Here is an 18,527-nt window from a genome sequence, read left to right as displayed (position 1 = left end):
AGTCACTTGATTTTATTTTAATGGTTTAAAGATCTTTCTTACATCAAAAATTAATATGTGAATTTATCATTATGGGCCTGTCAAAGATTTTTTTTAACTATGCATTTTCAGCCATTAAACTATACTGTGATCTTTTATTTTCTATTTCACAGGATGCATCGGGAATACCTCTTAGCAGGGCTATGAGGAAAGTGGAAGAGAATGATGATAAGACTGTGTCACAAAAGATTGAAAGTTCTGTGGGGAAAAGTGATTGTCAGCTCCACAGCAAGAGGCCTGACCATAGGCTAGATGCAAAAAGCCAGCTCTCCACTGACACAAGTAAAATGAATGAAAGGGAAAACAAAGACGAGGTAATCCATTCTGCAAGCCAACAGACTCACCAGGACAAGCCATCCCACTCTCATGTTTCCCTAGCTGATACTCAAGAGCTTGATTTAAATCAGGATCCTGAAGCTGAAGATTTTAACTTGGCCAGAAGCACAGATGCTCTACAGAGTACTAAACAGACCAAGCAGAAGAGAACACCCTGCATGTATGGGACAGGTTGCTACAGGTAAAGTGGAATTGTAATTAAGCTAGATTCAAATTACTGCTAGCAAGTCACTACTTATCTCCCAAATGGGAGATAATGGTAGATTCATTAGTCTCCTTTTTAAAAATATTGTACGGAAAGGATTAGAAAAGATCAAATAGAGTAGCAATCTTTTTAGAAGCATAAAAAGGGATATTCTGGAAATGTTACTGACCAGTCAATATAACCTCAGCAGGGGGTGAAATAGTTCAGCAAATTAGAAACCACAGTTCAATAAGCAATAGAACAACTTGCACCAGGCAGTTACAAGTACAGAGAGAAAAGAAATTGAATCGGAGAAAATGGCCAGTGTGTGTGTATTTTATTAACAGACAAAGATTTCATTAGAAATTGTAATTTTATGTATGTGCATTTATTGAAGCAATTGCTTGTTCTATCTTCTCCCAACAGTTAATTCTTCTTCAGTTATTGTCCCGATGGGTACTCCACTCTAGGTGCACTTTTGCACCCTGCACATTTGATCAGAGATTTCTCATAGCAGTATCTGTTCGGCCTGTGCATGTGTGGTAGTCAGCTTAGTGCACGTGCCATTGTTATATAGCCCTGAGCAGGCGAACTGACCTCAGTTGCTTCCCAAGATCGGCCCAAGATGGCTCTCTGGCAGTTGTCCCCATTGAGATTACCTCAATTATGTCCCAGTTTTTATTCTGGTTCGTAGCATCCGTATAATTAGTTAGTAAGTAGTAGTAGCTTTAACTTCCTAGTTTAAAAAAAAATTATTTCATATATATTATATAGATATTACTTAGTAGATTGTTCTTGTTCACTGGGAGGTTATCATATGCCTATGTTTCAGATGTTGATTTGTCATGCCAAGAAGTAGTCCTGGTAACCAACAGGCACTCCTGGTGCATCTGTTGTCTCGGGGAATTGCACGTTGCCCAGAAGTGTAACTTCTGTCTGGTGTTAAAATCTAGAGCCAGAAATAACAGGGAGATCAAACTTCCTCTCCACATGATGAAGAGCTCTCTGTGTCCAGCTTTTGACCCAGGTCAAGTGTCCCCGCTCCCCATCCTTCTGGGTATATTGGTCTCCGAGCAAGTCTGCTGCCTCCACTATCTCTGAGCCACGTGCCTCAAAGGCATCTAAGAGGAAGACCAAAGGCTCCTCTCATAAATCTTCCAAAGATCATGCTCAGAGTTCTCCAGGTCAGGAATCTACCTCAAAAAAGCCGTTGTCGTTTGTACTGAAGTAGCTGAAGACACCATCTGCTCTCCAGTCCAGTACCCATGAGGCTGCTGGTTCCTCAGGTATCGAGGGCACTGCTAGACCAAAAACCAGCAAAACCTCAGGCCTGGAAAGATCATCAGTACTGTCAGCAAACCGGGAAAGATCATCAGTAGTGTCAGCAGACTGAGGTGGCAAGAAGAGCTCTTCCTCTCCTGCCTCAGTACTGAGGAAGCCTGCTCGAGTTCCTATTGCTCTTCCCTTGGAGGGACCGAGTCTCACTGTACTTTCAGCTCCTTTGGCCACTATTACCTTCTTGCAGACCACAGACTCGGTACAGCAGGAGCTTTTGTTTTCCCAGGGACCTGGCTGTATCTGAGATGCCCGAATCTCTGCTGTTTAGCTCTGGCATATTTTCAATACCAAGATCACCGGAAATTCACCTGGTATCGATAGTTTCACCTCATTTCTCTGGGTGCTCCATCATTCTATAGTGATTTTAAGGAACAGGATTCTGATGAAGACCTTTTCTCAGTTTCCCAAATATTGGTCCAGGGCTCTCCTCCCCACCCTTATAGAGGCCCCTTTCCAGAAGTCTCTGAGCCTATGACCACTCGTGGCCCAAGGTCGCAGCCACCATCTCACTGGTTTGAACACCCATGGGTGCCCCCTCCTATACCACCTTCTTGGCCATACTGAGATCCTTGGTTACCTATTGCCAGCAATTTTCTAGGACTTCATACAGCCCATCACAGAGAGAGGCAGTCTTCATTGCCTGCCCTCTCTAGGAGTCCTGATCCTCAAGAAGAAACCTCTGAGAAGCTGTAAGTTAGAGCCCATGAAGAGGTCTCTCCTTCAGCCAACATCTCCTCATGAAGCAGTTTTGCCTCCTCCTCCATCCTTTGTAGATGATTTTAAGCAGTTTCAGGATCTGGTCAAGAGAATTGCTGACTCTCTCTGCAGATATCTCTCAAGGAAGTTTGCCTCCTCATAAGCTGCTTGACATCCTTCAGAAAGCCTCATCTGCCTGCATAGCCTTAACTGTCAATGAGGCTCTTCTGGACCCCGCAAAGATCATTCAGCACATCTGAGCTTCTATTCCACCTACATGCAAAAGGGTGGATAAGAAATACTACGTTCCAGCAAAGGACTGAGTTTTTATTTTCTCATCACTTTTTTAATTTTTTGGTGGTTAACGTAGTTAACAAATGTGGAAGGCAGCATCATGCTAAATCCACGCCCCATGACAAAGATCATAAGCGTCTAGACCTACTTGATAGAAAATCTTATTTGTCAGCCTCCTTACAATTTAGAATTGTGAACTACAAGGTGTTAATGATGAAGTATAATCATATAAATTTCACCAAACTGAACTCTTTTGTGGACCACCTACTGGCGGAGCATGGAAAGCAATTCAAGGCAATTATTAGGTAAGGCCAGCTGCTTGACAGAAAATCACTACAAGCAGCTCTCTTCATGTTGTTAATACTGCCACCTGTTTGATTTCTACAGTGGCAGTTCTGAGAAGGGCTTCCTGGCTCCAGCTCTCCAGATTTCCGAAAGAGGTCCTTAATACGGTGGAAGGCCTCCCTTTTGATGGGTCTAAACTGTCTGCAGATAGCACAGATGATTCTTTGTGCACGTTAAAGGACTCCAGGGCTACTTTGCATTCTCTTGGGATTTACACACCTGCCTACAAAAGAACGTTTAGCACGTCCCAGACAGCTGAGAGATCCCATACTGCCCAATTCCCAACCTCCCAGAGGTGGTATGAATCACATCAGAAGAGAGAGAAATTCCAGAGAAGGAAACCATCCACCTTTTAGCTTTGACCTCTAATCCTTTCATCTCCAAACAGTAATTTTGATAGACTGGTCCAGGGTCTGAATTACTATCCTCATCCTTACCAGATGTATCAATTCACCTGCCTTCCTCCCTTTGGCACCTCCCTTTACCACTTCAGGCAGGCTTGGAGTCTATCACTACAGATAAGTGGGTTTTGGAGGTCATCTCCACAGGGTACATCATCCACTTTTTCACTCTTCCATTGACAACACCTCTTTTCCATCCCTCTTCAGGGACCCCTCTCACAAGAACTTGGTTCATCAAGACATAGACTCTCTCCTACACTTGGGTGCTACAAAACAGTTCCCATGCAGCACAGAGGAAAGGGGATATGTTCCAGATTCATTCTGATAACAAAAAAGAATGGCCACTGGAGACCTACCACATATTCTATATTTGACAAACAAGAGCTGTGTCCTGCTCCAGAGGCAGTCTGGGTCACTGATCCCGGGGATATGCCTTTCACCTTCATTGGTAGTCGGATCTACTGAATGCATTCCAACCGACTCCTCAAATAGCCAAAGTTCTACTCAAAATAAAAAAGAACAAAGCCAGAGTCATCCTAATAGTTCTGACCTGTCCCAGACAAACATAGTTTCCTTACCTGTTACGGCTGACCATTCACTCTCCAGGCCGCTCCTCATCTCCTCTACTGGGAAGATCCTTCGCCCCAGTCTCCTTGAGTGCTTCGTCTCAAAATATGGTTGGTTGATGGCTCTTGGGATTAGAGACAACCTGATCAGAGGAGGTAAAAAAGTCCTATACCCAACAGAAAACAGTCTACTCACTACACATACTTTCAAAAATGGACAAGATTTGTCTGTTGGTGTGACCTCAAGCGTATTCCATTGATGACCTCATTGCTGCCAGCTATACTGGACTATGCTGGAATATGCTAACACTCAAAACTTTGGGACTATTGCTGAGCTCCATTAGAGTCCATCTGGCAGCCATCATTGCTTTCCATTCTTAAATAGAGGGTTATTCCGTTTTTGCCCACCCAACAACAGTGAAATCCTTCAGGAGGTTTGGAAATCTCTTAGGGACCTCAGTCTGGTTCTTAAATGCCTTACAAGACCACCATTTGAACCAATGGCTATTTGTTCACTCCTCCATTTATCAATGAAAACTGGATTCCTGACAGCCGTCATGTCGGCAAGCTCCCCTTTCACAATAATTTTTAAAGGACAAGGTCACGTTGGTGATCATGCCCCAAATTTTTACCTAAAGTCTCTGAGTTCCATATTAACCCAGCCATTCACCTGCCAGTCTTCCTCCCTAAACTTCACCTAGATAAACAAGAGGCACTGTTGCACACTGTTACTGTCAGGCGAGCCCTAGCCTTCTATCTGGATAGGACTAAACCCTTCAGAAAGATTCCCTAATTGTTTCTCGCTCACAGATATATCAAAAGGGTCTGCAATCTCTAATCAAAGACTTTCAAGGTGGATATCTGACTGGATTAGTTCAAGCACCTTCAGACATACAAACTTACTTTACAGAGTCGATTTCCACCTCTCCGGCATTTCTCAAAAACCTGCCCATTATTGAAATATGTAAAGCTTCTATGTGGGCATATATTCATACATTCGCGGAATACTATGCAATAACTTATGACTGCTTCCAATACGGTATTTGCTGTTCTTTTGCTGTACTTTTTTCCATGCTCTGCTCTATTCGGAAGCCCCCTTCACCTCAGAGGGAACTGCTCAGTAGTCACCTAAAGCGAAGCTCCCATAGGGACACACATCTTGAAGAACCACAGTTACTTCACAAATCTTTTTATACTTTGACATATTTTGTTTTGAATATAACTTAGTGTCTATTTGTTTGTAGCAAATAAAAATTAAAGGTTTTTATATGTTAATTCTTGCTTAAAAAATAAAATTGAGCAATACAGAACTTAGAAACTCTACACCTGGCTCCCCTTATATCTTCTGCAATACTGAGTCAAGGAGGACTTCAAGGTCTTTCTGAGACTTGTTCAGTCCTGCAAAGTGTATGAGCTGTGCAAAACGTTGGAATGCTGCCTATTATGAATATCCTGAGAAGCTTTTATTAGCTTTATAGAGTGGTTCCTTTGGGCTCCCTCTTCCTCTCCTTGCCCAACAGGATCCAGAATTCCATGTGTTCCTTTATCTTCAGTGCCACCTACCTTACAATGGCTTAAGAATTGCCCCATAGAGTTCCTTTTTGTCCTCTACTTCCCTTTGCCCTGCATAGACTTTTACAATAGCAAAAGGCTTGTCCAGCCATGAGTATTGCTAAGTCAGACAATAAGGCTGACTTGTGTAAAGAAGTGTTTTTAAAACATTAGTTAATATTTTAGACTTTTGGAGATAGATAATAAGATAATAAGGTGATAAGTAACAGTCAGCATGGATTAGTCAAGAACAAATCGTGTCAGACCAACCTTTCTTTGACAGGGTAACAAGCCTTGTGGATGAGGGGAAGGTGTAGTCGTAGTATATCTTGACTTTAGTAAGGCTTTTGATAACTGTCTCGCATGACCTTCTCATAAACAAACTAGGAAAATGCAACCTAGATGGAACTACTATAAGGAGGGTGCAAAACTGGTTGGAAAACAATTCCCAGAGAGTAGTTATCAGTGGTTCACAGTCATGCTGGAAGGACATAATGAGCGGGGTCCTGCAGGGACCAGTTCTGGGTCTGGTTCTGTTCAATACCTTCATCAGTGATTTAGATAATGGCATAGAGAGTACACTTATAAAGTTTGTGGATAATACCAAGCTGGGAAGGGTTGCAAATGCTTTGGAGGATAGGATTAAAATTCAAAATGATCTGGACAAACTGGAGAAATGGTCTGAAATAAATAAGATGAAATTCAATAAGGACAAATGCAAAGCACTCCATTTAGGAAGAAACAATCAGTTGCACGCATACAAAATGGGAAATGACTATCTAGGAAGGAGTACTACAGAAAGGGATCTGGGGGTCAGTGGACCCACAAGCTAAATATAAGTCAACAGTGTAACACTGTTGCGAAAAAAGCAAACATCATTCTGGGATGTATTAGCAGGAGTGTTGTAAGCAAGACACGAGAAGTAATTCTTCCACTCTACTCAGCGCTGATTAGGCCTCAACTGTAGTATTGTGTCCAGTTCTGGGTGCCACATTTCAGGAAAGTTGTGGACAAATTGGAGAAAGTCCAGAGAAGAGCAACAAAAATGATTAACGGTCTAGAAAACATGATCGATGCGGGAAGATTGAAAAAATTGGGTTTGTTTAATCTGTAAAAGAGAAGACTAAGAGGGGAGATAAGTTTTCAAGTACAAGGAGTCCTGTGGCACCTTAAAGATTAACAGATTTATTTGGGCATAAGCTTTCTTGGGTAAAGAACCACTTCTTCAGATACAAGGAGTGAAAATTACAGATTCAGGCATTATTATACTGACACATGAAGAGAAGTGAATTTTCAAGTACATAAAAGGTTGTTACAAGGAGGAGGGAGAAAAATTGTTATTCTTAACCTCTGAGGATAGGACAAGAAGCAATGGGCTTAAATTGCAGCAAGGGCGGTTTAGGTTGGACCTTAGGAAAAACTTCCTAACTGTCAAGGTGGTTAAGCACTGGAATAAATTGCCTAGGGAGCTTGTGGAATCATTGGAGATTTTTAAGAGCCAGTTAGACAAACACCTGTCAGAAGTGGTCTAGATAATACTTAGTCTTGCCATGAGTGCAGGGAACTGGACTAGATGACCTCTCAAGGTCCCTTCCAGTCCTATGATTCTTTAGCCTATAGTCAGGATCAAGTATTGCTCATAACTTTGGTTAAATAGGACAGTTCTCTTCCAATACAGTCTATGCAAAAGTTTAAGGAGATTTAACTATGTGGAAAGTTTGAAGGGGTTGTAGCCAGCCATATTTGAGCTTGGGATTCAAAGAAATTTTAACCACAAGCAAATTTGAAATCAGGGTTCATGATTCAGGACAGGGGACAGTGGGGGCTTGATTAAAGATGGGCTATTTACATCTTCTCAAGGCATATTTCACTTTGGAGCAAAGGATAAAGGGGAGCCAGTCAAAGTGTTGCATACATAAAATCTTATGTAGGTAAAACGGAATAGATACCAAAATATGACCAAAGGATCATAAACTTGCCCTAAAAGGTTCTGATTACCTTTTCCAGACCTGATTAAGAGCTCTGTGTAGCTTGAAAGATTGTCTCTTCCACCAACAAAAGTTGGGCCAATAAAAAGATATTACCTTTCCCACCTTGTCTCTACATGCTAATAAGTCCGTCTTAGCTGCATTTGTTTGTGAGATTGTGGCAGGGAGGAAGTTGAGACAGGATTTTATGGAATGATGGATGATCATGTTGAAAGAACAATGAAGGCATACAAGAGAGAGTATCTTTACTCCACTTTCATAGTCAGTAATGACTTATTGCCGTGTTTCCATTTTCCATGAGGATGTCCATAAGAACATGTGGGTTAAGACACAGAGTTGTAATACAATTTTTTTGAATTAACAAAAAGAATCACTAACACCATAGTTTTAAAATCTTTATTGATAAATCTGTCTGGTTGCAATTCACATTAATTCATATTCTCTTTATTGGCAACTCATGTTTTAGTCCTTTCAATTTATCTATCCTAAAATAGACTTTCTGTTCTTGGCAATGAGTCTGTCAGAAGCCATTAACTTTGTAAGACAAGGAATACTAGTCACAAAGTGATGCATAACAGAAACCTTGTGCTTGTGGACAAGAATTTCATGTAAATACTGTTCAGTATTGGAAGCAGCAGCTTCAACTTACTTTAGAAGTCACTTAGAAAGTGAACATGGATCAACCTTACCCTACTTGTTTACAGCTTGAGAAATAATTTTGTAGCTTTGGTCATCATGTTAAAAGCAGTTTTTTTTAATAATTAAGAATGCTGGTTGATTGGAGATTTGTGTATGCAGTTGAGGGTGACGGAGTTTTTAGGTAAAGAAGTGTGAATGGGAAGCTGTTGGTTATGTACAACACAACATATGGTTCTAATAGCCGAGGTGCCATGATCACAATGTATAGGGGTGAGGGGCTCAGAAATTGATCTGCAGAGGGCAACAGATGTGCTTGAATTGGCCCTGTTTTCTAATGCTTTTGTTACCTTCCTTTCCAACGGACCTATCTTCTTCACTGACCAGTGTCTTGCTCAAGCAAAATGTCAGATGGATGTTTCTCCTTTTGTTCCTCTTTTACAAGAAAAGGACCTCAGTCCTCCTTTTTGAGAAGTTAGCTTTGGGGACTGTGGATAAAAATCTCTCAGCCACTACTAAACCTCTGTATGCATTCACCTGTTCTTTTTCACAACTTATAACAAAAACGTTTCTAAATTGGCAGCGGTCACACCACCACTTCTTCAGAAAAGACAAGCATCTCGTATGAGTTTAGAAGACGATAAGCTTGTTGAAATTCTTTTGCCACCAGCTGTATGTCCTGCTATCGCTGATACTTGTATTGCCATTTCAGTCATTGCTTCTAAATTATATAAGATGAATCCTGACTTAAAACAAGCTTGGGCTTGTGCAATTGAGCTTTTCCACGACTAATTATTCCCTTAAATCCTCCTCTTCCATAGATGGCAATGGTGCTTCTTTTCAGACTTCATGAGTGTTCCTACAGTTAGTTATGTCTCTTCATTCACTGTTCTCCACTTCCGCAGCAGTTGAATGACCTTGAGAGTTTCACTTTCAGGCTGGCAAACTCCTGCCAGAAGAGCCTGTTTGTTGGATGTGACCTTGGACTAGTAACACATAACCGATTAAAATAGCATTCAACCTTCTACTCCATATGTACTAAGTTTACAGTAACCAGCATATCCTTCTAAGAGAAATCCTGGGCCACAGGTGAACCTTTTGCAAACATAATGGTTCTTCCCTATTATGTGTGTCTATCCGAGGAACCCTCCCCCTGTTCAAGTCTTTTAAAATTGTAGCTGACAATAAAAACTAAAAAAAATTGACCTCTGCAACACACTTATGCTCCCTGTACCTTCAGGCATTCCTTTTTATAAATCACAAACTGGCAGTTTCTTCCCATACCGAGCTGGAGGCACTTCAGTAAGAGGAGAAGGCCTGGTGATCAGCTCTCATACCACTAATTCTATCACCAGGCTTTGCGAGAATGTCTGCAGATTAAAATTCAGTGATACCACATCACCTTTGTTCCAAGAATAAGATAGTGTCACTAATGGCTACGTGACAGTTTCCATTATCCCTAATCACAACAACCCCAGTTTTGCTTTAGAATAAAATAAATTGGATCAGTGTTCAATTCAGTTGTGAGCCAACCCCATTGTCTAGGCTCGCTCAGGACAATAGTAAAGGCTAAATTCTTACATGCTGATTTGTTTTTCATGTGTTTTTGTGCCAGTCCAAATGGTTCTCCCTGTCAGTAGATGGTTGTTGGTTTGCTGCTGTTCTTGTTTGTTTGAACTGCATTAATGCCTAGATGGGGCAAACAAAATCAGGCTCCCTCTGTACAAGGTGCTGTATATACATAGTACAAAACTGTCCCTGCTTCATGGTGCTTACAGTGTAAATAGATAAAGGGTGGTGGAAAGACTGTATATCCCCATTTTCCAGATGGGGAATGATCAAGTGATTTGTCCAGGCTTTTAAAGGGAGTGTGGTACAACCAAGAACTGAATTAGGATCTCCAGAGTCCCAAGCCAGTGCTTTAACTAAACCACAATACCATACTTTGTCTCAAGTAGTCTCAGCTTAATTTACTCAGCTTCAGTCTGGAAGCTGTTGCACTCTTTATATAGGGACAGTGACCTCACCAAAGCTCTTGTGTTTCATGTCTGCACTTCTTAGAAGGGACAGATACAGAATCTGTTGTCTGATCTGGCAGAACAGGACCCATAGGGACTCTTGGCTTTGCATACTCATTTTTTTTCTAAATATTTTATATGTTACTCCCTTCTGAAAATGGAATATTTTTAGTTTTCCTTAAAATTAAACTTAGCCCAGCATTTGATAAGCCTCTCTAAGTTCTCTCTTCCAGTAAACTTAATGATGGAGGATGTTACTATAGACACATCCTAGCATGTCAGAACTTTAGATTTAAACTCTTCAGGTTTACAATCAATATTGTAATAGCTATGGCTTGTGATTGCATTTTTGTTAATGGGACTCCAATGGTGGTGATACTGTAGCAGCAAACCGACAGGTTTCAGAGTAGCAGCCGTGTTAGTCTGTATTCGCAAAAAGAAAAGCAGTACTTGTGGCACCTTAGAGACTAACAAATTTATTAGAGCATAAGCTTTCGTGAGCTACAGCTCACTTCATCCGATGAAGTGAGCTGTAGCTCACGAAAGCTTATGCTCTAATAAATTTGTTAGTCTCTAAGGTGCCACAAGTACTGCTTTTCTTGTAGCAGCAAAGTCATTGTTTTTTAAAAAAATGATGTTCCAAATGAGTTTGTTGCTTGTATACCTATCAGAAGCCTTCTAGGAAATAAATGAGAATTAAAATCCAATCTATTGATTCAAATCAGCTCGACTGACTTTGTAAGTGGTTTCGTTAAAAATCCTTTAGCTAGTCAGGAATCTTAAAAAACTATAGTAAATAGCTCATTGTCACAGCAGGAAGATTTTTCCTGGTGATTAATTCCATTGATTTTTGGTAACTGTCATTTTTTGTTCAAATGCTTTGTTTAGCAGCCAGTTGGGTATATAATAACTAAAATTTTCTATAAATTACTGTAAAGCTGCAGGTATTAAGTAACTCAGGTATATCAAGTATAATTTAAAGCTTTTATTTTACAAAGCTGCATAGCTTGTGAATCTGTATAGGCATATAAAATACTCTTGTAAGTAATGTGTTACTTACATTAACATTAGTGTTCCCCACTGTCCAAGAGTTTATTACAGAATTCAGCCATTTCGACAGTGTAGCCTACGGGTCATTCCGTAGTGTAATGGATGTGATGTTCCTTTACTTTTGTCTGAATTGTTTTGTGCCTTAGAAAAGTAGAAAGTTAACTGTAAGTACAGCAATGGGGAGAACGAGTAGGTGGTTGTTCTGCTGTCAAGAAGGGAAACATTGGCTTATCTATGGTATATAATTTGATGTTTTTACTGTGCATGCTGGTAACATTGAGCAGAGCATGAAATGAAAGCAGAACAGCTAGGACTTCGTCAGACAGGACAGGGTAGAGTTTAATATTTTATTTGCCTTGATGGCCATTTAAGTTTCTTCACGCATAGTATGTAATTTGACAGTTAACTTAAATCAGTCAGTGTTCCTAAGAAATCTATTTGCTTGATTGAACAAAAAATGATCAGAAGGACCTCCTCTGGTGAAAGGCCCATTATTCAGTGATCTTCATGTTTTGTATAAAGTATCCCTAAAAAGAAAACTGACACATAAAATTCTGTAACTTCTAGACATGACTGCTGTTGGACTTGAGGCATTAGATAGAAACCTACTGCTGTCTGAATCTTGGAGTGGAAATGAACATAAAAATCAATTCAAGAGCGTTATTTTCTTTTGGATCGTTCTGGAAGCTGTGTTAGTTAGCCTTGGTGGTCTTCTATTCTCCTTGCTTATCTAGGTAACATATTAGTGTTACCTCTAGAAAACTAATTGAACCAACTAACTCTAGAAAGGTTTGGTTTCATCTTAATGATTATTCTTAAACTAAAAAGGTCAGTTGATTCCCCAAGACATCATTAAATTGGTTGTGCTTAATCTGACGGAAGGAAGTGATGATGATCTCTAAAGGGTTCAGTGATAGTTTAAAAAGATAAAATGACTGTTAAATGCAACCTTAGAGTGTCTTTCTGCAGTCAGTGCACGCAACTTCAAGTGTGGCCTAGTGAGTTGAGCAAAACACTGAGTCTGGATTCAAGTGGTATAGTTGACAATAACTAGCTGTGTGACTTTTGACAAATCACTTACCTTATCATCAGTTAACCCATCTATAAATGGGTATATTTGTGTAGTGCTTTGAAATCCTTGTACTACGTAAAAGTACATTATGCTGTTAATAGTTTTAGTATCTGGTCTCAGATGTAGCAGAAGCTTCACAATCACCTGCTTCAAAATTTTGAGTTTCTGCTAATGCATGGGTCCCAGGATTGGAGTAAAATGAGCTTAATATGATCGTATAGAGCACTTTGCAGAAGCTACAGCTGAAATCCCCAGGCTTCTCACTATGGTGGCACTGATGTGCTGAGGCTTTTGTGGCTTTCGTGGTCGTATAGATGATGATTCTTAGGAGTTCATGGCCACTATGACAACCATGGAGTTGTCCCACATGGCTTCTGGCTTCAAGTATATAACAATCCTACTGTCTGAACTAGTGTCTGGAATGGGATTCGCAAAAAGAAAAGGAGTACTTGTGGCACCTTAGAAACTAACAAATTTATTAGAGCATAAGCTTTCGTGAGCTACAGCTCACTTCATCGGATGCATTTGGTAGAAAATACAGAGGGGAAATTGATATACACACACAGAGAACATGAAACAATGGGTTTTATCATACACACTCTAAGGAGAGTGATCACTTAAGATAAGCCATCACCAGCAGCGGAGGGGGGGGGGGAAGGAGGAAAACCTTTCATGGTGACAAGCAAGGTAGGCTATTTCCAGCAGTTAACAAGAATAGCTGAGGAACAGTGGGGGGTGGGGTGGGGGGGAGAAATACCATGGGGAAATAGTTTTACTTTGTGTAATGACTCATCCATTCCCAGACTCTATTCAAGCCTAAGTTAATTGTATCCAGTTTGCAAATTAATTCCAATTCAGCAGTCTCTCGTTGGAGTCTGTTTTTGAATTCTTTTTGTTGAAGAATAGCCACTCTCAGGTCTGTAATCGAGTGACCAGAGAGATTGAAGTGTTCTCCGACTGGTTTTTGAATGTTATAATTCTTGACGTCTGATTTGTGTCCATTGATTCTTTCACGTAGAGACTGTCCAGTTTGACCAATGTACATGGCAGAGGGGCATTGCTGGGACATGATGGCATATATCACATCAGTAGATGCGCAGGTGAACGAGCCTCTGATAGTGTGGCTGATGTGATTCGGCCCTATGATGGTGTCCCCTGAATAGATATGTGGACAGAGTTGGCAACGGGCTTTGTTGCAAGGATAGGTTCCTGGGTTAGTGATTCTGTTGTGTGGTGTGTGGTTGCTGGTGAGTATTTGCTTCAGGTTGGGGGGCTGTCTATAAGCAAGGACTGGCCTGTCTCCCAAGACCTGTGAGAGTGATGGGTCGTCCTTCAGGATAGGTTGTAGATCCTTGATGATGCGTTGGAGAGGTTTTAGTTGGGGGCTGAAGGTGATGGCTAGTGGCGTTCTGTTATTTTCTTTGTTGGGCCTGTCCTGTAATAGGTGACTTCTGGGTACTCTTCTGGCTCTGTCAATCTGTTTCTTCACTTCAGCAGGTGGGTATTGTAGTTGTAGGAATGCATGATAGAGATCTTGTAGGTGTTTGTCTCTGTCTAAGGGGTTGGAGCAAATGCAGTTATATCGTAGAGCTTGGCTGTAGACAATGGATCGTGTGGTATGATCTGGATGAAAGCTATTTATGAATGTAATGATCGCACCTTACATGTCATGGTCCAATAATTATATCTTGCAGTTTGAGATTCGGGCATTCTTTTTTTTGTCAGAGAAAAGAGCCTATTTTCATGGTCTGCTCAAGTAGACTGAGGAAGATGCATTTTGGCATCTTGTACTCCTGTCAGCGAGAGAGAGAAAGGCAAAGAATTGTGTGAATATGCCTATAGGTGTTGGTATTTATTTATGGATTTTAAAAGATAAAAGTTGCAAATACAAAAGAGGCTGCAGTTTAACTGTTTAAGTAGGGCAAGTAAAACAGCCATCATTAATGTGTATATTGTATGGAAATAGTTAATTGAAACATACTTTGGAAGGTGACCACTAAGGGGAGATTCTGTACTGTAGTAGGGTGGTTTACTGTTCTAGAAACTGATCTTAAGAGTTGGGTGTCAGGAAAATAAGACCCAGCTATTCCTAAGTAAGGCCTTGTCTCTACAACTGGGTTATCAGTTTTGTAGGTATTTTGTAATAGAGTTTTACCTCTCCATAGAAAAACTTTTTTCCTCATGTTCCATCTTGGTACAGAAGTACTGAAAAAAGCACGTGAAGTTTGTATCAGGCCATTAGTTACCATATACTATTTCAATTTGAAGTCAATGGGGAAAACTCCTATTTAACTTTTATCGGAGCACAATCAAGTCCCGTGAGCAAAGAAACTGAAAACTTTTATATGATTTGCTATGAAAACAGGTCTTAAATGATTAACATTACAGAACTGAAGTTTACCACGACATACAAAGCCACAAACAGATTAATAACTATGCATTGTTGAATGTAAACTTGCTTGAATTAGCTGCACATCATTCCCTGTTCCTGTATGCACATGAGTAGTGAATGTCATATTGTTTACTTTTACTTACATATGTTCCTTAATATCACAGGAAGAATCCAGTTCATTTTCAGCAGTTCAGTCACCCTGGTGACCGCGATTATCATGACGTGGAGGTTATAAGTCAAGATGATGATGACAGACCTGAATGTCCATATGGAACTACTTGTTATAGGTAAGAAACATAATTCAATACAGTTGTCTGTCTGTATTTGTAAAGCAAGACATATTTTAACTGGGAGCTATGCAAACAAAATGATGATACAGGAGTGTTTAGTTCTTGAAATTAAATCTTGGGTATAGCTTACTGTTGTGGCATTTTTTGACAGGGTTATGTTTTATTGCCATGTGAAGCTTGCCTTGAACAGTCCTATAGTATTTTTGTCACTAATATTATTTGTTGCAAAGGTACCTCTCTGATAGTGACCTGATCTAACAGGTTTCAGAGTGGAAGCTGTGTTAGTCTGTATCAGCAAAAACAAGGAAGAGTCCTTGTGGCACGATAGAGACTAACAGATTTATTTGGGTATAAGCTTTCATGGGCTAAAACCCACTTCATCAGATGCATGGAGTGGAAAATACAGGAGGCAGGTATAAATACACAGCACATGAAAAAACAATAGTTGCCTTAACAAGTGGGGGGGTTAGTGTTAACGAGCCAATTGAATAGGACACTTCCACCTTAATTGAATTGGCTCGTTAACCACTGACACCCCCCTCCCCCACTTGTTAAGGCAAATCCTGTCTTTTCATGTGCTATGTATTTATACCTGCCACCTATATTTTCCACTCCATGCATCTGATGAAGTGGGTTTTAGCCCACAAAAGCTTATGGCCAAATAAATTTGTTAGTCTCTAAGGTGCCACAAGGACTCCTCATTGTTTTTGCTGATCCAACAGGCATGTCAAAAAAGATAAACCTTACATCCACAATGGGAATGTCAGTGAATAAGTTTCCAAAGTTACGAAGGTTGAAGAGCTATCTACCCTTTATATCCTTTATTTGAAAGAGAGAATGATTTACTCATTCACTACAGCTTATCTGACAAGTGCTTTTTTTTTGGTATACCATGTTGTTATAACCATGTTGGTCCCAGGATATTAGAAAAGATGGGTGAGGTAACATATTCTATAAGCTCAAGTTCTGTTGATGAGAGAGAGACAAGCTTTTCAAGCTTACAGAGCTCTTCTTCAAGTCTGAATAAAAAAGTACACATTCTTTTTGGGCTAGCATTAGTATCCTGACTTCTTATACACGCGTCTTTCATCTAATCTGTCACAACAAATATAAATATTTTAATATTCAACACTTTGATTTCTTAGAATAACATGCACAAAATTTAATTCATTTTTTAAATATGTCTTGATAAGTAGTAAAGTCCACCTCATGGTGTGAAAGTTCTGCATTTTCTTTTAATGTATATTTAGAATGTGGACAATTGATTGTTTGGAAAGATATCAGCAAGTTTCACTTCACTCCTCAATATACACAGTTAGAGGTTGATCCAGCTGAAATTAGTGGCTGCTAGATTTACTGGGCAAAGTCATGTCTTGAAAAGTTGTCAACATTTCTATTGGGACGTACTGATGCATGAACAACTTCCTTTAACATTACTGACCTCTATACACACAAGTCTAAAAAAAATTCCCCGTAGCTTGGTTGGAAACTGGTGACTCTAAAGATGTTCTTAAAGTGCAGTTGTCCTTTGAAAAATGACAGAACCAACACAGCTTCAAGAGAGAGAGTTGGATGCTGTTTTGGTTTGTGCATCAATGTAATTTTTATAAAAACGAGGAGTCCTTGTGGCACCATAGAGACTAACAAATTTATTTGGGCATAAGTTTTTGTGGCTAAAACCCACTTCATCAGATGCATGGAGTGAAAAATACAGTAAGCAGTATATATATTACAGCACATGAAAAGATGGGAGTTGCCTTACCAAGTGGGGGGTCAGTGCTAACGAGGCAAATTCAATTAAGGTGGAAGTGGCCTATTCTCAACAGTTGATTACTTTTGTTGTGCTAACGAGGCCAATGCAATTAAGGTGGACATTGCTCATTTCCAACAGTTGACAAAAAGGTGTGTGTGTCAGCAAAGAGAAAATTTCTTTTTGTAGTGACCCATCCACTCCCAATCTTTATTCAGGCCTAATTTGATGGTGTCCAGTTTGCAAATTAATTTCAGTTCTGCAGTTTCTCCTTGAAGTCTGTTGTTGAAGTTTTTTTTTTTGAAGAATGGCCACTTTTAAGTCTGTTATTGAGAGTCCAGGGAGATTGAAGTGTTCTCCTACTGGTTTTTGAATGTTACAAATCTTGATGTCTGATTTGTATCCATTTATTCTTTTGCATAGAGGCTGTCTGGTTTGGCCAATGTACATGGCAAAGGGGCATTGCTGGCACATGATGGCATATATCACATTGGTAGATATGCAGGTGAATGAGCCCCTGATGGTGTGGCTGATGTGGTTAGGTCCTGTGATGGCTCCGGGGTGTCAACGGCATGCAGCGGGGCTAAGGCAGGCTCCCTGCCTGCCTTGGCTCCGCGCCGCTCCCAGAAGCAGCCAGTATGTTCGGCAGTGGCTCCTGGGGTTGGGTGGGGCAGGTGGCTCCACAGTGCACTGCCCTCGCCTGTGGGTACCACCCCTGAAGCTCCCATTGGCCGCCAATTCCCAATGGGAGCTGCGGGGGGCAGTTAGGGTGACCAGATGCTGTGATTTTATAGGGACAGTCCCAATATTTGGGGCTTTGTCTTATATAGGCTCCTATTACCCCCCACCTTCGTCCCGATTTTTCACACTTGCTGTCTGGTCACCCTAGGAGCAGTGCCTGTAGGCAAGGCCAATGCACAGAGCCCTCTGCCACCCCCTCCCCAAGGGGCTGCAGGGATGTTGTGCCATCTGCTTCCGGGAGCTGCACAGGGCCAGAGCAGGCAGGGAGTCTGCCTTAGCTCAACTGCACCACGGGGCTGGCAATCCTGCGGGCCAGATTGAAATCCCTGATGGACCGGACCTAGCCCGCGAGCTGTAGTTTGCCCTCCTCTGGGCTAACTACTTTTTAAGAACCATTATCTTTCTGTAAATTAGGGATAGGAGAACTTTTTGGCCCGAGGGCCACATGGGCGTTCTGAAACTGTATGGCGGGCTGGCTAGGGAAGGTTGTGACTCCCCAAAGAGCCTGGCCCCTGCCATCTATCTGCCCCCTCCCACTTCCCACCCCCCCCCAAAACCTCCGACCCATCCAACTCTCCTTGTCCCCTGACCACCTCATCCTGGGATCCTGGCCTCTAACCACCCCCCAGGACCCCACCCCCATCCAATCCCCCCTGACCCCTGACTTCCTCGACCCCTATTCACACCCCAGCCCCCAGACAGGCCTCCCTGGGACTCCCACGCCTATCCAAACTGCCCTGCCCCTCTCCCCGAGAACCTCCACCCCATCCAACCACCCCCTGCTCCCTGTCTTCCCCCGGTATCTCTTGCCCCTTACCCAACCCTCCCCTTACCATGCTG

General features: G+C 41.3%; 1 protein-coding gene across 4 annotated transcripts in view; it reads left to right on the top strand.

Annotated features, from left to right (window-relative positions):
• APLF (aprataxin and PNKP like factor) overlaps nucleotides 1-18,527 on the top strand; it is a 104,990-nt gene that overhangs the window by 49,315 nt on the left and 37,148 nt on the right. For all 4 annotated transcript variants that reach the window (XM_038397011.2, XM_043511993.1, XM_043511991.1 and 1 more), the window contains exons 7-8: nucleotides 153-556; nucleotides 15,071-15,193. In XM_038397011.2, coding sequence (XP_038252939.1) covers nucleotides 153-556; nucleotides 15,071-15,193 — 527 coding nt within the window. The remainder of the gene's footprint in view (nucleotides 1-152; nucleotides 557-15,070; nucleotides 15,194-18,527) is intronic.

Source organism: Dermochelys coriacea, chromosome 3 (genome assembly GCF_009764565.3).
Source record: "Dermochelys coriacea isolate rDerCor1 chromosome 3, rDerCor1.pri.v4, whole genome shotgun sequence".
In the NCBI taxonomy this organism is placed as follows: Eukaryota; Metazoa; Chordata; order Testudines; family Dermochelyidae; genus Dermochelys; species Dermochelys coriacea.
Note: the sequence above shows the minus strand (reverse complement) of the source record. Positions and strands in the feature narration are given on the sequence as shown.